This window comes from Anser anser (assembly GCF_964211835.1).
Source record: "Anser anser genome assembly, chromosome: 1".
Lineage (NCBI taxonomy): Eukaryota > Metazoa > Chordata > Aves > Anseriformes > Anatidae > Anser > Anser anser.
Window position 1 is genome coordinate 157,327,069 of NC_139720.1, and position 26,817 is coordinate 157,353,885.

At 38.2% G+C, this 26,817-nt stretch overlaps 1 protein-coding gene across 5 annotated transcripts in view; it reads left to right on the forward strand.

Moving 5' to 3' along the window:
* The window catches only part of ABCC4 (ATP binding cassette subfamily C member 4 (PEL blood group)), a 151,669-nt gene that overhangs the window by 69,271 nt on the left and 55,581 nt on the right, over positions 1 to 26,817 (forward strand). For all 5 annotated transcript variants that reach the window (XM_083820072.1, XM_083820073.1, XM_083820074.1 and 2 more), the window contains one exon: positions 14,062 to 14,141. In XM_083820072.1, coding sequence (XP_083676198.1) covers positions 14,062 to 14,141 — 80 coding nt within the window. The remainder of the gene's footprint in view (positions 1 to 14,061; positions 14,142 to 26,817) is intronic.

Here is a 26,817-nt window from a genome sequence, read left to right on the forward strand (position 1 = left end):
CCTCTTCCTTGAAAGCATGACCACTGTAGAGTTTACCACTAAAAACTTTAGAAATTAACCTTTCATATTTTGCTGTTTAAGGACTTCCTCTGCCAAAGACAAAATACACATTCAGAAAGTTAAGAGGCATTGGATTATTGGCATATGATTATCCAACTTCAGAATGCGTACGAAAAGCATCTAATAAAGTTGAGCTATGTTTTGAAAACTATTAGAGCCAACATTTGTGCTCTAGCTATTATAATTAAATATATGCAATGCTAACTTTTATATTTTATAATTAATACTCTGTAATATGAGCAGTGGTTGGGCTGTTGACTTGTTTTGCCTTCCGTAGAGTTTTTGTTGTTGTTAAAGTTACACTTCTGTTTCATATTTTTAACAGTATTCACAAACTGATCCAGGAGCAAGTTCTCTGATCATGCTGCTATGTGAAGAGGGAAGGAAAAACAGATATTTTTCTATCATTTAATTTTGTTATTGGATGTGTGTTTTTCCATTATAGTCCTGCTTTATCAGGGATTTCGTTAATGCCTTTTTAAAATGCAGAATAACAGTAATGTAGCTGTTTTATAACAACCTTTCCCAGAAAGTCTAGGATCAGTTTATGATCAGTGATTATCTGCAAGATCTGTAGTATTTATTCCAAAATATAACTTGTACTTCTGGTCCATGAAAAGATTTTAATTTTAAATCCATTAGATACTAATAGCTGAAAGTATTTTTGTTACAGTCTTTGCATTGCTCCTGTAGTTGTCCAGTTCCTTGCAATCCTGGAACCTCCTTTCATAATAATGTGTCTGATACCGTTTCTGCAGATAAGCAGCTGATTTTAAAACATTAACTAATGTTAAATTTTCATTAATAAAAATTAATGTTAGAGATACAAAGTGAATGCATAAAATAATTGGAAAAGTGAACTGTTAAGACCCAAAGACAGACATGTTTGTTTTGAAGGAAGAAAGAAAGCTTTTACTGAGAATTTCTCTACCTGAAATCTTAAACGGCCTTGTGAAAGCTTAAGACCACGTGTGAATGAAATTAAAGGAACTAATTGGAGTATACTCTGAAGACTAACTGTAGACAGAACAGGCTATTTCCCCTACAGTTTTGTAGCTGTGGAATGAAATATGCTCCTGTAAGAGCAGTTTAATGCAAGAAGAAACTAAAATCATCTGAACTGTTCTTCAAAGGCGTTGCTCTCAACAGATTGTAAGTCTTGCCTCATCTGTCTAAGTATAACCTTGTGAATAGTCAGCATATATCAAATGACTTATGGCTATGTGGTGTATTCTGAATGCATTTTGCAGTCCTTCTTTAAGTGACAATGGCGTTGTGGTTTCCGCAGTTTTAATTTGGGAACTATTTCACAACCTGATATCTCATTTGCTGTAAGGATTTCCCATGTTTTTCAGTGTAAAGCGTCCCTTTGTTGCTTTTATGACTCATGTACCTATTGCCATTTCCCTATCTGTCTGTTTTTGTTACACTGCATTTCCAAAACATTAATTCAGGCACTCTTCTACTTGCAGCCACCTTCTGTTTGCCTTCCCTTCTCATTGGCTTTGTCCCAGTTGAGTCCATGTCATAAGGTGCTGCTTGGGTTATTTTTCTGAAGGAAAGTCTGCCCTCCCCACTACCTCAATATACTCTGTATCTCTCCTTGTCTGGCTTCATGCCTTGGTTGTGCTTGGGTGGTATTCTGTTCTTAAGTATGCTTGTTTGTGTCCAAGAACTTGTGCCGAGCCACGGTGAAGGGGAATAGAAGAAGAAATGTCGAAGGAAGATGAAGGAGAGGAAACAAGGAAGACAGCGAATGGATATAGAGTGAACGAAGCAGAGAGTGAAGGAGAGGGAATGTGCAAGCAGCCAATATGCACGGGACTAAAATTCAAATCAATAAGTGCAAAGCTCTTGTAATATCCAAACATCCCAGGTTTGGCAACTTCTGTGACTGTTACTACCAGCTAGTCTTTTGTGAGTGCTGTCTTGCAGCTCCTCCCCAGGGCCAGATGGAGAGAAGGCTCTTGATCTCACAGTCCCAGTGTATTTTGAGAGAAGACTCCAGGAGGTGCAGAAATGAGCGTGGCTTCGTCTGAGCATTAGCCCTCTTTCCCTGCAAAGCTTTTACTATTTCTGCACCTGGTAACTGGAGCTGTTGGCACATTCCTGTGTTTCTTCCACCCTCCATCATCATTTTGCCTGCTTATCTTTCTTGCTTACATCTTTGTAACTTCCTGCTCCCTGTGCAGCAAAGTTCATCCACAAGCTGGCTTTCCTTCATCTCAAAATCATCTCTCAAGATATACCAGTATCATTGTAACCACATTATCTGCAAACTGACACTAGTTAAACATATGGGTGGAGAAACTCGTTAATTCCCTGACCCCTTTGTTTTCCCTTATTTAAAAAAATGAAAAGGCACACATCTTGTCTTGCAACTTTATGTTCCAACTTACTGCTGCATCTTCCCTTTGCTCTTTGTTCCTTTTACAGCCGATTGTGTTGGTTTCCCTTCACTGACACAAGAAACTCTTGAGGGAAGGGCATGCCGCTGGCTATGTGATTGTCCAGCATGCATCCTAGTGGCTTTGCCTCCCACTTCAGATATATTAGCCCTTCTTTGGGAGTTTCTGTCATGCAAATAACAAATGATAGCATTCTCAGGAGTCCATTGTTACAGACTGCGCTCTCCTATTTTTGCCTGTTTATTTATTTAGGCGTTCAGACTGCTGGACAGCTGTAAATCAGAGCTTCACATTGAAGTCTATCTTTGAATTGAACAAAGACAAAATAGACTGTAAATTTTACTCACTTTTGCTTGAATGATTGTTCAGAGAAGCCGTTTTTTTTTCTCCTTGATGTGTGTGAAATTCTTTTCTCTGTTTACAAAAAAGTGAAGAAATGTTGCTGTTAGCATATTTCAGTTTGCCATTCTAAGTTTTTCTTATTATTTAAAAGGCATAAAAAATAGAATTTTATAGGGTCATACTAGATTTTTCCTTAATTTTGAGCAATGTAAGCATCAGCATATGTTATTAAGTAATTTAACGTACGTCCTTAGGTAAAAAAACAGCATATGTTTTTCATGTAATTTAATCTACTTCCTTAGGTAAAAATCTCCAGCGTTCAGCTGTCAGGAATTCTAGGGGGATGAACTTAAGCTATACTTTTATATGAACATTAAAACTTCTTTGGTTTTGATTTATACACCAGTGGTGTTTTAGTGCAGTCATTGCTTGCAGCTACTTGCTCCTCGTATGATTTTCTTTTTTGTTTTTCAGGTGAAGCTTTTTAATAGTTGCCCAGTAGAGGGGGTACAGTAAAGTCAGATACAGTGCAATGCAACTTTTCACAGCGCTTAGCATTTAATTATTAAAATTTCTTTCTTTGAATGTAATGAATCTAATATGCAGTAGAGAAGAGGTCATATTTTACTTTTTTCTTATTTGAATGTATATTATACCCCATATTTCCACTTCAGTGTTGTTAATTATAGTTTAGGCTGTAAAGAAGTTTACATTATAGTGATTTTTCTCCCCTGGAAGCTGATGGCCCAAAGAAATGCATTGTCAGACTATATCTAGATTCCTTTGGACAGCACTTCTTGCTCGAAGAAAACGCTTGGGAAGTGGTTGTTGCCTTCAGCTGTTCAGAGACAAAAGATTTTTTGGTCGTTTCTCAGGCGAGATTTGCAAGGGGAATTTGATGCCAATTGCAAAACTGAAGAGGAGGTGAAGTCATCCCTCCTTATACCCTACAGCCCAGTCCTCAGGAAAGGATCCATGCCCCAAATTAGGGGGAAAAAAAAAAGAGAATTTGAATCCAGCTGAAGTCCCTCCCATGCTGATTGCCGTAGCCTTCAGGCAAACACTCATTTGCCTTCTTCCGGTGCCATACTTGCTCGCTGATTCATCCAAAGGGAGAACAGCTTCGACAGGCATGACCGAAGGAGGCCTGCTGCAGAACTGCCTGCAGAGTAGCAATTACGTGCTCACCAGAGAGGTGGGTGACCCACATTCTGTGGTTGGTGAGAATGATGCCCTCACTGCTCGTGGAAGTGTCCTGACCCATGGTTTTAAATAGGATGACAAGTCTCCCAATATCTTTTTCCTTTGAGGTTTTGTCAATGATACCAAGTCTCATTGTTCCCAAATTTTCTGTGATTTTGCTCTAAGACGTGGCTTAAATTGTCCTAAATTGAAGCAAATTTAACTTTGTGGGGGAGGCATGTCCTTTTTTTTAGTAACACAGAAAATTTTAAAAGCAAATGCTTTGATTATTTGCATAGCAAACTGAAATAAACACAGTTCTAATTTTCTGACAGTTATACCAGCATTTCTCTTGGGTTCAGTAGTAATGAGTTTCCATGTGAGATGGAAAAAAAAGAAACATTACCTGGTTTCATCTGTTGTTATTTCTGGCTAGCCAAACCTGGGGGTTTGCAGTGGCTCTTTTATGATTTGAGTGGTTGCAAAAGCAAAAGGTATTTCTGGACTCATTAAATGTGTACATATGGAATGAACTTTAGAGAGAATCATTCCTTGCTAAACAATTCACATTTTCCAGAAGAAGAGAGAAAGAAAAAGAAACTGATGCTAAAGAAAAGAGAATGATCGAACCAAAGTAGCACGCCAAGCAGAAGATGAGCGTTTTCAAAGTCAGATGAGGACGTAAAATGCCTCTGCTCTTTGAGCTGCCCAAAGACTTTATCCTCCAAAATGGATGGGCTAGATAGAGGCCAGAAGTCCTGTCTCAGTTTTCACAATAGTCTGTATGGAATTCCCTTCCGTGGCTACAGAAAAGGGAGAAAACAGAGTACATGGGAGTTGTTTTCTTCAGTATGTGGGAGGGTATCTGATTGGTAAAATATAGGATAATACTTGTTTTCTTGGTGATCCCTCTATCAGCCACACAGTAATGTCTGCTGAAGATTTCAGGAGGGAAAAACTTTATCTTCAGTGATGTCTTACTTGGTTATCGTCGTCTGAGACTGGAATGTTGATTTACCCATTCTAACTTCAATGCCTAAGAAAGAGGGGGAAGGATGGTAAGAAAATCAGCAAATATGGGCAGATTTGCAAGAACTTTGTGAATTTTTTTTCCTGATACTTGTCTGAAATACAGTATTTAAAGTCTGTTCTTGAAACCGTCTTGGAACCAAGACATTTCCAACCGTGTTGGAAAACCTTATCAAAAGGTGGCTTGTTCTTCCTTTTTCGTTTTAATCCTTGTATTGATCATATTGATGTATAAACCCCCCAGATCTGAAAGTAGCTCTAAAGTACCTCTTCTCCTGTCATGTAAAAATTCAAGCAACGGCACTCTTCAGATATATCAGTCCTTCCTGATTTCTGATGTGTTAAGTTCAACTCATTGGGCACCTTAAAACAAAAGCAGCAAAGCAACAACTGGGATGTATTTCAATCCCAGTTGGGTTTATAGCAGAAAGGAGAACTGGACAACACAAATGCTCTTTCACAGGTGGATGTGTTTGTGGTTTAGTAGATTCGTAAAGAGTTTAATCATAACGTGGCCTGTAAAAAGTCCATGTAGGCCTATATTTCATACATACTCTTGCAGGTTTCTTTTATGTTATGCTTTGTAATGTGGTGATAACTTTACATCTGGAGTAGAAAAAGTTGGTGTAAATCAATAGGAGATTCAGTAGATAGGGTGCAGCTTACCGACTGGTCTTGAAAAAGATGTTCAGCATTTGCAAGGAGTTAACTTCTTTTTTTTTTTTTTCCTTCAGGAGGGGAGGGAAGAAAGTGTCAACTTCTGTTGTACCCCCTCTTCTGTATAAATACTTATTTTTTGATTCAGTTGGACTTGGGCCTTATCTTGTTAATTTCTGCTGTACAGTACAATATAAAGTTGTGGCTTTAATTTTATTCATTAAACCCTGGAGAACTTAAAAAAGCTCCAGTGAATGTATTTAAAAAAAAAAAATGGGCAGAAAATATCCAGAATTTAACTTGTGGAATTGTTAGAACTTTGTTCCAGCAATCTTCATTGCAGATCATGTATGCAAAAATTTAGAATTACTCGGGGGGGGGAAGGCAGGGAAGCAATGTGTGCCACATCAGATGTCTGCTTTCATTGTCATTCTAATTATGAAGTGGAGATGTGGCTTTGTACTTGGGTTATAGGATAAAACATTGTTATATAGCCAGATGATTGTTACTTTAAATGATTCCAATACTTTATTTCACAGTAATGTAAAAAATGAAAAGCTGTGAATGCTACTTACTGTCATTGGAGCTGATATTACATTGATCAATAATTCTTAAATTGCTAATGGATATATTATCCAAAATCTATTTTGCTTTTATAAAATAAATTGTTTTGTTACTGAATATGGTGTAGCACTTAAGCTAAAAACGTACCGTGAATTCTGTTATGAATTCTGAAATGAGAGCTAACATGGGTAGTTGGTAATGACATATAATATGAAAGGCAAATGCAATGCAGAAAGTATTTTGAGACTTTGCATGAAATCAATTTAAGAAAGAAGGAAGGTTACAATTTTTTTCATAAAGGTTTTTTTTCTTTGTACGCTTCTGTTTTTAATGAAGAATTTACATATGCTTTCTGCATTGTGTCTTAAACGGAGAGGGAGACTTCGGCTGGTGGTAACTGATGTTAAAACACATGCTTTTCTGACATCGAGAAAGACAAAACCAACAAATTAACTGTGCCACATAATTTAGAAAAGGGATAAGTGGGACTTGCGTGGAGCACTGACATTTTTTGATTTTCTACAAGCAGGGTAATTCTAATTGGTAGCTCATTAGAGAGAGTCCTGAGTGATTCTGGTGGACTGGAAAGCTCAAGAAACAACTGTATAGTTGGGATCAGTGTATGTTTGCTAGTAATGTAGACATCTCCATTATCAGTAAAAATAGAAATTCGTTTGCAAAGAAGCCTGTTTTCCTTTCTTACCATCATCAATAGTTATCCTTTTTTATTTAAAACTTACACTTAAAAATAAGAACAAACACAGCATTTATATTTTCTTCTCATTTCTTATGCTGTTTTCATGTTTGACAGCATTTGTGTAAAAGTCCTTTTCAAGTAGTAAATTAATTTGGATAGAAAGCATCCCACCTGAATTTATTATGTGCTGGCAGTTTAGATAAATGGATATTATGATCTCAGCATATTTTGGCCCAGCACCACTGTGCCTATTTGCAAATGTCTAAGAAAGTGATAATATTCCTGTCAGATTCAGGCTGCTAAAGAGAAAAAAAAAATGGGGTAGCATTTCTTATTTATATTTATAGGATGCCTGTGGGGAAGACAGTAATGCTGTATATGGCAGTTTATGTGGACATGTGGTGCTAAACATACATTAAAAAAAGATAACAGACCTATTGACGTTTCTTTGTCGAAATAAGGAAAAAAAGCCAGAGTAGATCTGTAATTGACAGCTATGCAGGAGATGCATTTCCAGTTTTCTTTCTGAAGAAATATTTCACAAACTTACAATTCCTTTCAAAGTCAGTAATCCATCTTTAATTACTTTGTTGATTTCATAGTTGTATTTTACAAGGTTGATGTAATGTCTGCTTCCTGCCAACATTTGATATGGACAATCCACTTTTGTCACTGCTTTGATGGAATGGAAGGCTCCTTGTAGTTACGCTACTTTTTCTCCCCCCCATTTTTTCTTTTTTTCGTGTGTGTGTATGAATTGAGCACGGGTGAAGACTTATCAGTCACTGAATGCCATAGCTTAACAGCAAGATAGGCGGGGAGCTGTCGAGTTATGCTCCTGACAGAATGGGAAACATTCAATGTAGCTAAACTGGTGCATGTTTAAACAGCCTGTGCAGTTATTTCTTTTATTCCCACCTTTGGGCGTTGTTTTATTACTATAGATGCATGTTTGAGAATTATTATACTGCCATATGTGTGTTTTAAAATACTTTGGTTTTGTAGTCTGTAATTTGGACTGTTAAAGTGGATTATTTCTCTCTTTAGGGGAAGTTAACACCTTTACCTGTAGCTCATCTTGTCAAAAACATAGGTATGGTCTGTTGTAATGCACCTTCCCAGGATGGAGAATGATGACAGCGCAGTAACGTGGTCACCGTGCGCCGCATCCCTGTTTCCAGCAGCGCTCTGGAGCGTGCTGTCAGCAGAATGCAGTACACAGGGGCTTTCTCCTCCTTGCTGATTAAAGTAGGTAGCTGTGAAGTGCAATCCCTCCAAATTAAAGTTGTCTTAAACCAGGAGAGCGTTTCTGTGGCACGACTGACTTGGAGCAAGTGTGCAATCACAGTTAGAGTTGCTTACGTTATTTGTACAGATATGACTAAGTACGTTATTGAATCCGTTCCTAGCGGTGCAAGTTGCTTTCAGACAGGTTTCTGCTCATTTGCAGTGGGGAGAAGAAGATAACGTTGTTTAATTCGTCACTTTTTCTTCATGGGGACTGGGCAGTGGGGAAGCATCCCTGTCTTCACTGTTACACTAGATGAAGAGATTTTGAATACTTTTTTCCCCGGGAAATGCAGTGTACTTGTAACAAGAAAATTGGTATTTAGACCAGTTGCTATGGAGTTGTCTAGATTACTAAGCAAAGCAGGATTTATTAATAAAATGTGTAGCGAACTAAAGTATGATACATTTAAAATTGCCTGGATTGGGGATTAGCCTGAGCTCTGAGGGGGGAAAATGTTCGAAATGTGTGCACCCGTGCACACGCACACACACAAGTGGCAAAACCTTTCCATCCCTAGAAGGTCCTTCTCTTAAACCTTTTTTCTTTTCCAAAGAGATGAATCAGTGGACTAGAGAGGTAACGAAGTATTTCTGCAATGTATGGTGAAGGAAGTGGGTAGAAAGGCTTTGCAAGGTATATAAAATCAATCTGTCTGCTTTATTCTGTTACATAGAAGTATTTCAGTGAATACAGTGGCCAACAAAGAATACTAGAAATGCCAAATACATTTAGAAATAATGTACAGCAGCTCTTAGAGTCCTTGATGCTTGGAATTTAGGTTGCACAATAGCAAATGCTATTGGTGGCATTTGGCTTTTCCTGTGGAGGATCCTAGTTTCTTGTTTAAAAAAAAAAAAAAATCCTCTTCTTTTCTGGTGTTTACATCACAAGTGTTGGTTCAGTTTGGATTATATTTCTTTCATCGCGAAGTATGTATAAACATTTTAAGTAGGTGTGGTACACTGTCAAGTGTTTTCATTGTTTGGATGATAGGTTTGAACATCGATTCCAAAGTATCAGTAGGCACCTGCAGCAGCAAAGTGGGTATATCGCACCTGAACACATTCTGATTCATGCAATTAAAGCAGTTTACAGAGTTAGTAAGAAAAGAGTATCACTTACTGAGGTTAGATGTCTTTTTCATGGAGAACAAAAGAGTTTTGATTCTTTTACTTCAAGTTTAGCCTAACTATTGTGTAGTGGAGGAGGCTTAATGAATCATTGTTTAACTTTGATACTGCCAAGTATTTGACCATAAAATAGTCTCAAATGTGTACATAGCACTTTGGTGACAGACTCTTATTTAACTGTGATTAATTGGCATTGAATAGTTATTTAATTACTTCGGAAGAAATCTAACAACAGTGTGTGTTCTGATTAAGTTACTTGATGTAAAAACAAACAGGGAATTGTTGAATATAGCACGTTCCCTTCTGCAGCTCGCTACTGACACAGCACACTAAGTGGAAGCTTGAGAATGGTTAAAGCAGCAGATCATATTTGCAAATCTGGATGCTGTTGTAACATCAGTATACTCAGCTCTTGATTTTTATTTTATTTTTTTGTAGCTGTTTAACGAAATTTCAATTGGCTTACAAGTTTTAGGCTTAGTATTTCTTTTTTCCTTTTGAAGCTCAGACTGAAACTCACTGGGATAAGTAAAGGGGGCAAGTATTAAGTGAGCTGGAAGATTTTTGTGAATTGAAAGTACTGTGTTAAGTTTAAGAAATACCATCTCTTGGCATGTGTCATTCACTTAAGGAATGCTCATGTAAGGATGTTATTATTTTTTTTTTTAAGTATTAATTATTGTGTGAAGGTGATGTTGATAGTCTTTGAGTTTGGGAGAATAGGATATTAGAATCTTTGGAGAGTTGTTTTTTTTTTTTTTTTTAACATGAGTTGTGCAGATTCTGTCCTTGAATAGCAGGTGCAACAGTTTCTTTGGTCTGAAGAACCATCTACAGAAAGTTCGGTTTGCAAATACTGCTAGAAACTGTAGTCATAACTGCAAGCTTTTTGAGTCCTGACTCAAAGTGACTACTGTAACTTTCCTATCTGGAAGATTTTCTCTTGTATGGTTAATAATGCATAAACATGCCACCGATGTGCCGTGCTTCCAGTAAATGGAAACAGTTGTTTCTTCATACCTTGCAAAATAGACCTTATTTACTTGTAGCCATCCTTGTAAATTTAGCAATTGCTCTCAATGCAACACCATGATGGCTGTGGGGTATTTTGTGGATGTTTCCAAAGTACAGCACTTCTTCTTGGAGCTGTATTGCTCTCTCTGCTCTCTTGTGTTGGAACTCACTTGCTTAAGTGGGTTACCATAGCTTTCTTGTGTGTAGAACGTGCTGAATAAAATGCCAGTTCAGTTATATCCTTATTAACAGGATCTGAAGTAAATCTCCAGTCCTGTGTCTTCTCTTACACCCTCAGTGGGGTAATATTATTGAAAACCAGCATCAACAAAAATAGAACTGCATGGCTTTCTTTTTATTGCAATTATCACTGGAATAACAGAGCAGCATCATGAGAGGGAGAGGCAGACCTCTTAGCAAGAAGCAAGGTATTTGCTTAGACGTAATGATTTCAAGGGCTGTTTTCTGGAAATACTATATGCAAACACTAAATAGACTGTAGACAACTTTTTTTCCAATAACTTGAAAATTCTAAAGCAATAAAATTCAGCTGTCAGAGGTTCACCTTGGTATTTATTTGGGAACCGGCTGATTCATGTCCCCAGTGTTTAAACTGTTTTAATTGTAAGAGGTGGATTGTAAAAGGTTTCACTATTTTCAAGTTTTGTCTTCTATATACCATTTCTTCTGCTCACTCATATTTTAGTCCATGTCATTTTACAGAATTACTGTATTTACATTTTAAAGAGGATTAGGCAGATTAAAAGATGTTTTCATGTTTTATTGATAACGTCAGAGTAATTTCCACTTTCCTAGTGGTAGCTTGTAGCTCTGTCAAAACACAGTCCGTGGAGGCACTGAATGAAATTAAATGTAACCGTGCTTAAAGGCGATGGCCAAAAATACAGTTTTGGCAGTTAATTAGGAACTTGATTACTCATGGGAACTTGAGTAATTGTTAGTGGATACATTGAAAAAGGAGTAAGACCAGAGGAGTACTGAGACCGAGCTCACCGAAAGGTGAGCTTTTGTCACTGTATTCCTCAAACAGCTTCACCAGAAGAGGTATTGCTGTAGAAGAGAATATGTTACTACAACCACCTCTAGTGTGCAGAATGAATGCAAACATTAGGCACTTCTCATCTATATCTGTGTTGGCACTGATCAACCAAAAGTTGACAGATCATGCTTGCAGCCTAAAAATCATTGTTGCAAAAATGAAATTTTTTCAGGAAATGGTTGAGGATGGACACAGCTTCCAAACAACTACCAAAAACTGAGCCCAAACTCAACACCTGCAAAATTCCTCCTTCAGCAAATTTAACTGGTGATTCATCAATAGAGATCTCAGGTGGGGGAAAAATGGGGACTGAACTCCAGGATGCTGTTGGAAGTGGAAAGAGTTAAATCGCTTCCGACAGCTAGTGAGCATTTTGTAATGGTTTCTCTCCTCTAGCCCCTAAGGCCTTGTCCTTGCTGTCCAAAGTGAGTATAAGCACTTTTCTAGGAACAAGTTAGGATGTGCCGTTCCTCAGGAGGGCGGGGAAGGCGGTGCTCGCTTCCCGAGGGCACTGGTGGTGACCCAAGCCGTGCCCTGGCTGCAGGGCGGCCCCAGCATCATGGCGGCCCCCGCCTGGGCGACATGGCGGCCATGACCCGCTGCCATGTCAGACAGCCTTCGCAGGCCAGCTTCTTATATTGGGCTGTCACTGCTCTGCAGCCATGGTAAATAAAACTTACTTGGGGTTAAAAGGTGAAGGAAGATTATAAGACTGACTTAAAGTGGGGATTCCAGGCCGTGGGACAGAGCCTTTCCTCCTGTGTGCAGTTTGTCCTCAGTGCCTCTCATGGCATTTCACCAAGGGGCTGGGCACTGCTAACCTCCCCTTTCTCTGCCCTTTGCTCTGTAATGTAGAATGAGGTAGTTCAGGAGACAGGAGGCTAAGATGGGGATAGAAAGCCAATATCCTGAGCCCAGCTGCCCTGCCTTGTTGTTTTCCTCATGTGCCCTCCAAGACAGGCTGCTAAGGAAAACCCTTCCTGAAGGAAGCATTTCACTTCTTTGGATGATATATTTTTTGCCAATGAAGTCTTGTTTCTTTGGAAAATAGCCTGGAATGTGATATTTAGAGATGTTAAGAATTCTTAGCTCAAGCATGCGTGCAGGGTGTGCATACTCTTCCATGGGCAGTCGCCAAGTAAGGAAGTCACAGGAAAAGGAAACTTGGAAGAAATTTTGTTAGTGTTCCTTCTAATATATCTATCCCTTTGTAACGTAAATGAAATCCCCAGCTGATATTTCCAGTAGAAACTGATGAAGTTCTTGCTGAATCTTGTGCTGCTGTATACCCTTCCTCTCTGCGTGCAATGGCTATAAATGGGATGAATCCTACTGTTGTCTGCTGAAGGAACTGCCTTGGGTACGGGAGTACCACAGAACAAGCTGTTCACCACCGGAATCTTTCTTTGGAGTCATGTCCCAGGCCTGGGGAGAGGATTGTGTTGCATGTTGGTTGGTGTAGAACAAAAACTCCTTTAAAAAAAGAAATCAATGTTATGCAACAAAATCTGTAATTCCAAGACAGCTATGAACAGAAAAATAGAGCGATGGTTGCTACAGAAGTTACTTCAGTGTAGGCTCTTATCTCTGAATTACGTCTCCAACGTACTGCATAGAAACTTAAAAAAACTACTTTCAGTTTAATGAGCTCCTTTGGAAAAAAGAAAAAAAAAGTCTTTTGTTGCCAATGAAGTGAATGTGTTTGTACCAGTTAGAAGTAATAATTGAATCAAGATATATGCAGATAAAAAAGCAATGCGAATGCATGTACGGGCATTGCACACCTTATAAAAGGACAGATTCCCATCCTTAGCTTAGTTTCTTTCCTGGTGAGTTGAGGCATCAATAGAGAAAGATACTAATCCACTTACGGGTGGCAGTGTTGTGACTTTAATAATTAAAGAATTATTGCTCTGATTTTTTTCACTCAAGTAGAACTTGGGAAAATAGAGGAGTGTAAATGCTTCAGTGATGGCAGATTAAAAATTGTTTTATTAGTTTTAACGAAGATCAGTATTGTCAAGGTTTTGAATAAGTATAAATGTAAGGCTGCATGGAAACAAATCTATCTGAAATTTTATTTCAGAAATGCCTGCGATTTGAATTCACATAATGGTGAAGGGATGGGAACAGAAATACTTAAAAGGATCATTTGGATCAACTATGATCTATCTAAGACATACATGCATGAGTGGGTTTCAGTCAAGGGCAGGAACAGATTGTGACTGATGTTACTTGATGAAACTTGTATTACAGTGCCTGTACTGCAAAACCCTTTACCTGCACATATTGAACACAGGAAGCTTTTGTGTTTTGCCTGTTAAATTATATTGAACTATTAGCTTAAACTGCTAGGAAAAAAATAAAATCAACTTTCAAGTAATATTTTGTATTTGGGTGAAAGGCATTTGTTAAAAAGTATTCTTCTTCAAATACATTGCACTGATTGTAAAAGATCTCCTTCCGTAATGTTTTCCAAAGGTGTCTTTTTATCTTTAGATTCCAGCTGTTACCTTTTAGCTGTTACTAAACTGGTAAAACATGGTATGTTTAAGGTATTTTGATCCTTCAAGGAATTGTATTTACCTTTTTTTTTTCCTTTTTCTTCTCCAACTCTATTTCTGTAGGAAGAATCTTAAATCGTTTCTCAAAAGATATTGGCCATCTGGATGACTTGCTTCCATTGACGTTTTTGGACTTTGTGCAGGTAATTCAGTTGCTTCTGCACTGCATTCTGAATTTAGACTCCTGTAAGCTTTGCTGAAAATCAGCTATTTGTCACAGATGTAGTTTAGTTTAAGGAAAGTGCTTGTTTGTGAAAGAAAGGTGCGGTTGAAATTTAATGTGTCAGTAAAAAGCTAACATGAGTAATAACTGGCAGGTAGGAGTGGCTATACACAGCTTGCTATTATGTCAAGATTTCAGTTCATAGTAGCTACATGCTTGGTAAATTGCTCCTGATTTGCCTCCAAGCAATCTGGCAAGCTTATTGCTGTTATAAGAAATATGTCCATAGTAAAGAAACAATCAACTCACATGAAAAGATAGCACAGATTAACCTAATTATGTGTCTACTTCCACAAAGAATCAAATGCTTACCACACCATTTTGGATTAAAATAGGTGTGGCTATTTACAAAGAAAAGATTAGTAGTAATAGTGTGAATATAATAGCCTTAATAGGAACAAGTGAAATAAGTTGCTGCAGACAAAAAAGATGGACAAAGCACTGAGATTTCAATGATGATGAAAGGATAAAGGATTATATATGACACCAAGGTAGTTTTACTGTTGCAGTAACTGTTAATCCTCCTTATAAAATTCTGCAGAAAGCTGCAAGAAAAAAAGAAAAGATCATAATGTATCAAAGTAACATGAATCACAGAATACGCAGAATCATAGAGGCTAGAGAAAGAAATGACTTAGAGGATCATCTAGATCCACGCAGTCGATCAGACCTGTAATGCTCCAGTCAGAAATGTTTCTTAAGGTGCTATTGCTAACTTTGCTTCATCTATTAGAGATAACTTAATCAGGATTTCGACCTTGTTTTTGATGTTTTTGAACTGAAACCAAAGGCATTTTAGGTTTCTTAAAAGCACCTTAATGACATTGCTAATTCTGAACTCTAGACGGGGGGGAGGAGAAGGTTCCAAAGAGTTAGTAAAAAGACACTTCTTAAGATAAACTCTTTTTCCTAGTTTAGTAAAGCTCTTAAAATTGAAGTATGTGTTTTTCAAAGCTTTACAAGTGCCACATACCATTAGGGGGAAGAAAGGAAGGTGATATATTTTACCTACCAATTGAGGCAAGTGCTGTTTTTTTGTTGGTTTTGTTGCTTTTTTTTTTTTTGCCTCCCCCCTCCCCCCCCCCCTTTTTTTTTGCGAGTTAGCGAGTTGCTTATAGCAAATATTAAGACTTTGAATTTCCATTTTTAAGGCCCTGATAAATTATTTCCTGAAAGTAAAATATAAACATCTTTTTATAATATACTACTCATTTTTACTGTTTACAGAGATTCCAGATTTTCTTCAGTCTTATTAACTATCCTTTATTAGACAGAATATTGTACTTTATTTCAGCTCTCTTTGGGCAATACATATACGTCTTTCATTTTGTCTGGAAGTTCAGGCTGTTATGCAATCCTTACCCTCTTCTCTTTACATAGGGGTTGTATCTACAAAGTCAAAACCATTTCTTCTGCGTAAAGGTCCTTTTCTATTAGACTAAGCAATGCAGAGGGGTTGGTGTTTGCACAGGTTTGTCATCTTTATAGAAGACTGGATAATGTACGTTCTACCTACCACTCTTGGCCAGAGCATCCTCTGGGTCCCGAAATCTTGAGATAAAATGATTAACCCTTTTTCCTTAGTTCTGTGCATTTGCAATAACGTAATAACGTGAGAGTTGTGTTGCAGCCCACTTGCATGGTGTTTTTATTGCAAGAAACTGAGTGGGTGTTTTGCATGCCCTGTCATGTGGTTTAAAGGCATGTGGGGTTGTCTGAGGATGCAAAATCTGCTGGGAAAATGTTAGAGAACTGTGTAAGCAGAGGGAGACAAAATTGGTGTGGTCTTGTCCATACTTCCTTTTGGGAGCAGACCCTGAAGCAAATTGTCTTGAGAACCACACACTGGTTTTTGTTTTTGTTTTCTGAGAGAACCAGCTGCTTTGTTCCAGCAGCAAGCTGGGGAAGGACATAACCTGTGTGCGTGGTACACGAGCAGAGGACCAAATCGTCTACAACTGGATTGGAAAACCTAGCAATTTGACCAGTGTACACATACTCTAGGCAGTATATGATTACCAAAACTTAACTGATCTGGGATAGAAGAGTGAAGGCTGTTATTGTGAATGTGATTGTTTTCTTCTTTCAAGCTCATACTGTAAACTGCATTTCCCCTCATGCTGGTTACTTCGTACATTTCTTTTAACTACGCCATTTAAAAAATTGTCAGGAACAAAAAAAAAAGTTAAAATATTTTGTTAAAATACAAAAGCTTGTGTTTTAAGTGGTAAGTTTTCTTTTTTAAAAGCAGATGTTATATGTCCAGTATGCTCCAATAGTGCTCTGTACTCAGAGTTGCCTGTACTCTTTGGCATCAGGGAGGAAAACTTAGGAACTTGCTGTTGTTTAATAATAGGCTGCTATCCATAAGACAAAAGCACTTCCTTCTTGGCAGGTTTTTGAAAACTTATAATTCTTGATCAGTCAGCTTGTTGATTAGTTGATGCCTTTTGAAATTCGATAGCAAAGATATAACATTTATTTCTGAAGAAGCACAGATCTCTACAAAGGATAACTGTTATCAATTATGATAGAGATCTTTTGTCGGTTGTTTTGTTTGCAGGTGTCTTTTATAAGACCTCCTATAATCCCTTCAGGAAGAAATATTTTCTCCTTTCTAAAAACAGTATTAGCTAAATATAAAAGCTCTGATCCCAGCCATTGTTGTTGATTCTCTGAGAGACATTTCCCAACATTCATTGTTTAAATGGTTGTCAGGAGGAATCAAGTGAAACTTCATAAACAATGCAGTAACTGGTTCATCTTACTTTGTGTGTAGAAGCTTTTCTTGAGCGGATTTGCATTGAAGAAGTGGTCCTTTTTCTGAGTTATTGCTAAGACCATTGTGAAGCTTTCCAGCCTTTTACTATATTAGCAAGTGTGTGTATCATTTCTGCACAAATAAACACAATGTGATTGGGCACTCAAAAACTACAATATGAGCCCCTTTAAATACCTATAAATTAATAATTAAAATCTATTAGTTTTGAGAATTTCATAATTACATTCAGTACAGATTTTAAGGCAATGCTAGAAATTGATAATGTTCTTTTTGAGTCCCTAATAAGATTTATACACTGCACTACAGTCATAATGAGCATGATTAGTCTGGACAGCTATACTGGATGGAAATTAATTCCTTAAAGTAAAAGAATCAAATTTTTACGTTTTCCATTGGATGAAGAAGAAACAGTCAGTTATGTTCAAGACAGTGGGTAGTTACTGTATGCTTAGTTGTTAAAGCGAAACCAGAAGGTTGGTGGCAAGCTCAAAAATGCATCATAGGTCTTGTGTATTTTTCTGAAAACCTGGTTAGATTTTGTGGAACTGCTGCTTTGCAATAGCTCCCAAACTAGCGACTCTCACTCTGTCTAGAGTTTCCTTCCGTCCTTTCTTCCTTAGGTTTTAAGTTCACTAAAATATAGCATACCTGTTTTTGGAGACACTGAGGGAAAGAGATCCTTGCTAGGAGGAGGCAGTCACTCTTTCATCTTAGGAATTTAACAGCTTATGAGAAATGTCACGTTAGTGCAGTTGACTATCTATTTGTAGAAATTACTGCATCTGTAAGATTTGTAAATCAAAAAGAAGTCTCTTTTATAAGAACATGTTTATGGATATATTTAACTATGTGGCTGTTGAACAGAGCTCAGTGGGTAGCAGCTGAAAAAGAAACTGAAAAGAAACCAAACGTAAGTTATACACTTCAACTGAGATACCTTAAATTGTAAATTTACAGCCCAGTTCAGAGCTCATTAAATTAAAAAATAAACAGTCCTCAGTCCTGCAAATGGTCTAAATGAGCCTGTCTTACCTTCTAGAAGCTCTTCTGTGTGAAAAATGAAAAGCAATGTTGTGTTCTCTACAATGCTTACTGTTTTACTAAATACAGCACTAAATATGTTTGTAAAATCAGATTTTAATTAAGGTTTTGTAGGTTGTTTCTCAGATAATCAAAGAGCTGAATGAACTTGTTTGGCAGTGGTGGTGTATTTTTGCTGGTGAGCTTGCATATTTTTAATCCCTTGCTTTAGTACTGTTAACCTCCTTAGCCTCAGTTCTCCTTTTTCCTATTCTGAGTTACCTATTTTGACATATCTTAAATCTCTTCAGGTATGTGTCTACTTGTATAAATGCCATTACAGTGCTTTAAAACCTTCTAAGAGGATTTAAACAACTCCTTCATTTAGACCTATATGCTATATTTATATATTTATTAGCTTAATCAGAGGGCAGACCTGACAACAGCCTCAAAGTGCTACCCAAATATAACTAATTGCAGAAATGCTTTCTTTGGTTGATAGGAACTTGAGCATCCTATAAATAAGTTCAAAGGGACCTAAGGAAGTCAGGTGCCATTTGAGATGACTGGGAATTTGTTAACTAATTTTCTTAGGCTCCTCTGAAAATACCAGCTGAGGTACTCAGTGTTTTAACCAGTTGTTTTTCCTCCTCCTGCCTGTTGATGTGGACTTCACCGATAGGTATGGGGCTTGTAGTTTGAAATACCACAGTTAAAATGCACAGCAACATCTAACTCAGTGCAGCATTAATAAAACACACTGTGCTAGCTTGAGAGAATATCTATCAAGGAAGAGAATAAAAGAATTTCATGATAAAGTATTAGGAATCAGGAATCCAGTCCATTCAATAGTATTTTATGCACATTAGCCCAGATATTCCTAAGGGGCTGGTATTGCGGGTGCTACATATGTGAGGGCTCATCAAAGGCTTGTTTTCAGTACCTGCCTCACACTTTGATTTGAGGTAGATTTGTAGAGGCTTAACGTCTTTGAAATGGGGTCTCAAGGTGATGGAGGATGAGCACACAAAGTGATATGCTGTTAGTTGGAAATGGTATCTATAAACTGACAGAATATATATAGGATGCTGAAGTGTATTCCAGTGCTGAAGTATATTCTTCTTTTCTGTTAATTATAATGATAAATTTTAAAGGATGTCTTTTTTCCCCTGTACCTTCTCGTCCTTTTAATTCTTCAGTGATCTCATTACCTTTTAACAGAGTTGATTTTCTGCTTTAGTTTCTAGTGAATTTAAGTAACTTCATGCAATGGCCCCTTCACTTTGATTTCTTCCCCTGTGTTGGTCTGAGGGGGGGAAAATCATGATTTGTTTTGTTTCTGGAGAACACTGTGAACATGTGAACTATCTGCAGCTGCCCTTGGAAAAGGGCAGTGATTTATTGAGGAAAACTGAATTGCAAAACCTTTTTCCTCCCCAAAATCAACAGCTTGACTGCGTTTAAATAACTGACTTTTCATATCCTTTCATCACACACAAAGACCTAATCCTGAGACTACTTGAGCCACCAATGTAGGCTGTGGCTGAGACCACCACTGAATGTGCCGTTCCCTTCTCACCACACACAAAACACATTGACTGCAGCTTTATGAAGTGAAAATGCTGAAGAAAAGGAAAATGTGAAGGAGGTGTCCACAGTCATTTATTTAAAAAAAAAAATAAAATAAAAGGAGGTAAAAAAAAGAAAGCTGCTGCATCTGGATATTAGGAACAAAAAGTGCCTCAGACTGGAATAATAGCTTGGGTCACTTGGTTTCGTATGTGCAAAAGAGTGGAACTGCCGTTGCTTGTTTCAGTACCGCTGACCCCTGCATTTTATTGTGTGAAGATGTCAGGGAAAGTGTGTAGAAGGAATTCCAGTATCTTTTAGTTTAACAATGACTTTGTTATTTTGTGATTCCTCTGAGGGGTAGGGACTTTTTTTAATTTTTTTTTTCAGTTTAGTGAAGTTTGTACGTATGTATGTATGTGCAAGATGGTTTCAAGAGATGCTTGTGTTCGTTAAAGAATAGTTCTTTGTGTGTGTTTGCATGTGAAACATAATCGTAAAATACGTTGTGATAACACAACCAGTGGTGAGATCTGCGTTAAATGTCAGCAAGTTCTTTATAGCCTGGTACGCAGAGCAAACCCGTATCTTGGAGACGCGTTTTGGTTACCCTTCTGGTGAGTCCTGATAGTTTTGTATGATGGTTATATCCCAAAACTCTGCGGTTGTGCTGAGGTTTAAATAATAAATACATCGTTTAAAAGAAAAAAAAAAGTTGCTTGCTGGCACCTGACTACTGAAATCTCATGGAACTTCCCCTGTCGAACTAAAATTCTAGCTGTGCGTTTCCAAGATGCATATTACAGCATCTGCTAGTATGTAATGAAAAGCCAATTAAAACTGAAAGAAAAATAGGGCTTTTTTTTTTTTTCATTGGTTGGTTTTGAACTCTAATTTGAAACAAGATTGAAATGATCGTTGTAAAAAAATTAATTTCTGGTATAGTTACTTGATACTTGTGTGTACTTTCAATTTTGCCTTTTTTTTTTATTCATTTAATTCAAAAGGGATTATTTTCGAAACAAACAAAAAGAAACACTGTCCTTCCAGCCCACCCTGTCATTGTCCATCCCTCCCCCCTTCCCAAAAAGAAGGGTGGGAGAGGCTTGGGTTGCACTTGTGTCTCCAGGCCCAACCTGCAGGAGCTGTGAGTGTAGCATAGACACTTGTCTAAATAATGCAGTTCTTTATTGACCTTTTGCTCCTCTGTCACTGAATGCCTCAATTGTTAAATCCCAGTAGCCAATTAGTCTTCTTGATGGCGACCAGCAGTGGAGATAATCTATGCCAAAGCTATGGCTGGTCTTCACTCTGGGCCTGTCATCATGTACCTTTGAATTTAAGGATGTCTTGCATCATATGAGCTGCGTATGTACTCGCGTCGTTCATATGTGTATAAGATAAGGCACGTAAAGTCCGGAGTCACTGCGAATAGTTAAATTCCTGTTTACATGGACCTCAGTTTTTCTCAGGAAGGCTAAAGATCTGTTTTCACACAATCATGCGTAATCCATCCCAATCCTTTTCCTCACCCTATTTTTTTCCTGTTTACATGGGTGCATAGAATTTTTTATAAAAATTGATGTGTATCTCGTTTTCCACATATTAATGTCAAGCCAATAGATATCACTGCAGTAACAAAGCTAATTACTGTGGGAACATAATGTAACTTTTTAAGTATTTTAGGGTTTATATTTATGTAGTATGGGCTGTACTAATAAAATTGGAAGATATAACCCCATATTTAACATAAGAGGATAAAATAATATTGAAAAATGTGATTCCACTACCTTTTTGTCATCTTGCATCCTTGTGTGTCCTTTACTGCTATTCTCTTTTTCTTGTTCATCTCCTCTCTTTTGTTTTTTATACTTAATTTGAATGGCAGATATAGATATTACTTCTGTTACTGGGCTATTGCTTTCTTTTTTTCAATGAAATGTGGAATAGTGATGTTCTCAATATAGGAATTCTCAGAAAAATAAAGCCAGCTTTCACTTACTGGAATTCTGTGTTCTTTGTCTAGGGCGTACAAGTCTTGCAAGATGCAGTCTTCCTCTTAATGTACCTAAAATTTTCTGCAGGTTGTGGCTTAGCGATAGAAAGACAAAAATGTAGTTTTTCTTACGGTATTTTGGTATGTCTGACTGAAACCAGTACATATAAAATTTTGATCGGGCTTAAATCAGCTCTTCTCCATTTGACTTCTCTGTGTTCTTTGTAGGATTGCTCTCAATTACATTCTCAGCTCCTAGAAAGCCGTAGAGTTGTATGGAAGTCCGCTAACGTGCCCCAGCTCTGTGTAATCTGGAATTTTCTCCCTTTTTGGTTAAGGCGTAATTCGTAAGAATTTCAGAGAGAGATTCAGTTTGTATGTGTTGGAAGTTATTTTTTTTGTTTGCTTTTCTTACTATGAAAGACAGTGAAGTGCTCTGATATAAGTGAACTTTTTCTTTTTGGTTCAACTTTTCCTTTTGGTGCCCGAGAGGGGATTTTTATTATTATTTATATATGTTTACCTGACTTTTTAAGCGTTACTGTAACACATCCCCAGCTCAAACTGATTGTTATTTTTAAAGACTTATAAAGATCATTAACATTTCTAACACTTCACAGTAGCTAGAAATCTTTTAATTCTGCTGTCAGTCATAGTGTAACAATCCTGTTCCAAATGGTGATAAGTACAAATCTTCTAGATTGCCTTAAACTACTGATATGCTATAGATAGGACGTGTGTGCTTACAAACAAAGTAGGATTTCGCTGTTTGGCAAGAGGACTGGAGATTTTACTTTTGATTCAAGAGGGTAGGGGAAACTTCGAGGTAATTTGAATTATTAAGCCATATAACTGGTGCGTGTGTTAAAATCAGGGTGCATATTTATGCCCAAAACAAACATGTGGGACAAAGAATTATCTTCAGCAAAAAAGACTGCATCTCATAAAAACGTGCTGCCAGGGTTATGTGTACATCGCATGCAGAATATAAGAACTGTTTTCATGCTTTTCGTGAGATCCAATGCTGGTACTGTGGCTGGCTGGGGAGCTCTTCCACATCTGATTTGAAAATTGCGGGTGAGTTCCTTCTTCAAAAGACAGTGGCTGCAGCGTGGGCAGTTTCACACAGCAGAAGAGGAGAGTTCACTGGGGAACTGAGAATGTCAAATCTCCTTGGGAATCGTATAGCTCTTTCTTACATTTACATTACAAGCTTTGTATCACTTATAATTTTTGATTAATTTGGATTGCACACTTGAAATTGTAAAATTCGGTGTGTGGGGATAAACTCTTTCAAGGGCTAGATGATGGCTGTTCCCAAACAGTGGAAGAATAGGGTGCTGAGTGCATTATCTTCCACAGTCATTTTCCATCTTCCTTTCTTTTTTTTTCTTTTTTTTTTTTCACACTGGGTTTTGAAATCAGTCTTATGGTTAAACAATCAGAGCTCTTCTTATGAAAGTCACTCCTTTCATTCTAAAATAAGGGTTTTTGATCTTCCCTTCTGAAACGGAGAATGTGCTGGCTTTGGTATCTGATCAAATTGTCCATTCTTCAGTTCAGAATAACATAACATGAGGAAACAAAATCCAGTTGTCTTGCTGATAGAAGTCTGAATTTTGGGGTCAGACCTGTTGTCAGTTGTTTGCTCTGGTGTGTATGCGTGGATGGTTTGTAATAAATAAATTCATAAAAGGTCTTTTTATTTGCTTACGTGCACCTGTAGAGAATGGCTGAACTGGATGAAACGTGTGGTGGTGTGCGGGTGAGTTACAGTGTGGGTGATGGACACGTCAGGCCACTGTTGGGCATCCTAGCACCAAGGGACTGCAAAACAGCATATAGTTCTTCAGAATTATGAATCGAGTTTATTCTGAATAGGAAAGTAGTGTTTTATAGCGCTACTGGAGTTGCAAAGCTCTAGGAAGTTTGGGGGGGAGGGGGGGACAAAGATGGGCTAAAAAGCATTTTTTGCATCTGCTGGGACGGGGAGTAACAAGAGAAGAACAGGAGGTAGTGTATTTTAAATAGCAAGAACAAACAGTAAAATGCTTAAAAGCTTGTAACTGATGTCAGGCTGAAGGCCTGTGTTACTGAAGAACTGATATTTTTTATAACAGGAGAGCCCGCAGTTCAAATGTAGCAGAAAGCTTTTAAAATTGCTGAGATTGCATTGAACTGACTTCTGGCCAAACAATTAGGCTTGGCTGAGCAGGAAAGGTCACAAAGTTGAAAATGAGGTATTCTTAGGGAGGGCGGGGGCTGCTCTGGCATTAAGGACAAGAGGCCTGGGGTGGAAAAGTCCATATAGCTTAAAGCCGGAGTGGCAAAACTGCAACATACGGAGCAGCTGCATTTGTGGTAAGCAAAATTTTGCCAGACATTTCGAAGAACTGGGGAAAAATATGCACAGTACAGACAAACAGGTTACACTAATGTCATCATTGGTTCAGAGGAATCCCTTGCAGGGGCGGTGGATAGTATTTTAGCAAATAAATGAATGGACTATCACGTAAGAATGCTAAGTAATGCTGATGGCCTGTCTTGATCAGTGTTCATTCTCCAGCAGTGGCAATAGGAGATGTTACCTGGGGAGACCATGGGAGCCTGACTGCTTTCTGTGGTCCCTTCCCTTTTTAATACCCCAGTATCCGCCGTTTTGTGATGGAGGTGTCAAATTGTCCTTTTTGTATCTGCTTTTTTTTGCAGCATTTTGTGTTGGCTGTGAGATCTGCCTCCTATAATCTGTTATCCTGAAAGCAGTGAAGTATTTATTGAATTTTGATTTTATTCTCCAAAAAAAAAAAAAAAGACTGAAAGAAAACCCCCTTTTAGAAGGGTTGTAAGCAGAATAAGACCAAGGACAAATATTGGTCAGTCAGTCTTTGCTGATAAAAGACTAAACATAAGAGTAAGAATGAAGTAGGAAATGCACCACGTCTAGTAGTACTAATGAGAAACGTACCCGTTGCTGAATGAAATTTTCTGATTTTGTCAGGGATCTGATGTGCTTAGTGGAGCTGTGTTGGACTAACACGGCTGGGGAAGAGTTTTAGAAGTGCCTTCAAAGAGGTAGTAGAGAGGTAGAGAAATTGCCCAACCATTTCTTAATTTCCTTTAAAAAACGCCACCCCTTTGGCAGCAGGGACTGGCAGAGGAGTTATAAAAGCACACTGGGAACCTCGGAGCAGCTGGATCGGCCAACACAGTGACCACACGTGCTGGTGTTACTGGGGGAGCACGGGGTGTGTTAGACTCCTTGTTGACATACAGATCACAAAAGCCCTAAGCTGATAGGGTGGGAAGGGATGTTTTCCGCTACCTGAGAAAAAGAGAGACGCTGGGAGGGTTGGCTGGTGCCAGGCATTTTTCTGTATTATTTCAGGCAGGTTCTGGCACGAGCTGTTGAGAAAACAAAGCGTGCGTGTACGCGTGTCGTACACTCTCTCTGGTTACTGCTGTTTCCTCAAACGACCATGTGAAGTTGTGCTTGGCATCCGAGGTGTTTCGCGGGACGATGTATTTGTCATGGTACAAAGGGCACCGTAGTATATTTCCTGAACAGGTCAGTATTGGAGGCGATGGCTTCCATGTGCAGTGGGTATGAACAGGAACCGCATGTAGGGATGCGTAAATAGGGGCTGGGACTTTGGCTCCGATAAAAGCCTGTGTTTTCGTGGAAAATCTGTATTAGCTGGAACTAAGTTATTGCCATGGCCAAAGGGCCCTGACGACGAACTTCACACACGAGTGAAGATAATTTATGGTTAAAAGGAAAATAACCTCTATATGATGTAGGAATTTCGTGCAAAGTTTTAAAGGACAAGTATGTTGAGTGTCACAAACTCCAGAGCTTGATTGTACATGTGTTTCTAAAGCATCAGTACTTGGAAGTCTCAGACAACGTATGGACGGTGATTTTTGAGAGCTGGGGCTGAGACCTGCATGAGATCTTAGCACGAGGTGCCAGAAAACCTATTTTAACGTTTATTGTGGGGTGAAAGATTAGTGATGGTAGGATGCTGTTTAAATACAACAGAATGGTGGCAGTGCCAGTGTATTAAAGAAAACACCCTTTTTGCTATAAGGTCACTTGTTAAACTTTTTAGAGAACACTTGGACACAGTTCAACATGATCTCAAACAAATATTAAGGCTTCTCACTTACTGGCAAAATGCATGCCAAGTCAAATGAATAAGCATGTTGGTGGCACAAAAAACATCTACCCTGAGGAGCTAAGTGTATGCTTGTTCACTTGGAAAAACAATGATCCAGAAAGGCTATCTCATAGAGACAAGAATAAAAAGAAGGTATTAGCATTAAAGATGTGATTGCTAATTTCAAACACGTTTCCGTGGTAAATCTGACAGACGTGTTCAGGCCATTTGCAGTGACATGGATTTAGTCACATAACCTCGTGGGCTTATCATTACTAACAGCAAGATTCTGAGGAGGAGAGAGCATCTTATACAAGATAACATGAGCTTGCTGTTTTTGAAGCTTGTGGAGCTGGCAGTGCTTAGCTCTTATGTTTTGGTTTTTTTTTCTTTCAATCACTTTATCTGAAATTAAAATTTTAATTTCTTCCCAAGCTATGCCTTTTTCCCCACTTTCAGTGCTTTGGTTGTCTTGTCTTGTCTTTATATTCCCAAATCTTCTTGTGGATGTACATTTTCCTAAGGTTAAATTAACGCTGACTGAGGGCTGTCATTCCTGTCGAGGATTCGTGTCACTCGACCGTGTCTGAGATGTCTTTCAAATGTTGGAGTTATATGCAACATTTTTCCTCCTCTACTCGTAAGTCTTGCTTTTTCTAGACAAATCTCTTGCTGATGGTTTGATGCGAGCAATAATGTAAACAACCATATTTCTACCTTTTTAAATCAGTTTGGAAAGAAAAAACATAGATTTTATTCAAAAGATAGTTTAAAGACAAGACAAGGCTACACAACTGGTCACTTTATCTGAGTAAAACAAAGTAGGGCTGTTTATGTCCGAGGATTACTGTACGGAGGTAATGGGTTTCTGTGTGGATGTTTTCTGTTTTAGCAATAAAGAAGAAAAAAAAATATGTAAAAATCTACAGTGTGGTTAGATATGCTGCGCTGGATGCAGCTGGTCCGAGCTCTGGTCTGCTCATTAGGACGTCTCCTCACCGGGGAAGCTTGTCCTCTGGCGTGCCAGCACAGCCAACCGCGCACACAGTTGGGCTTTAACAGAGCTGCGTGA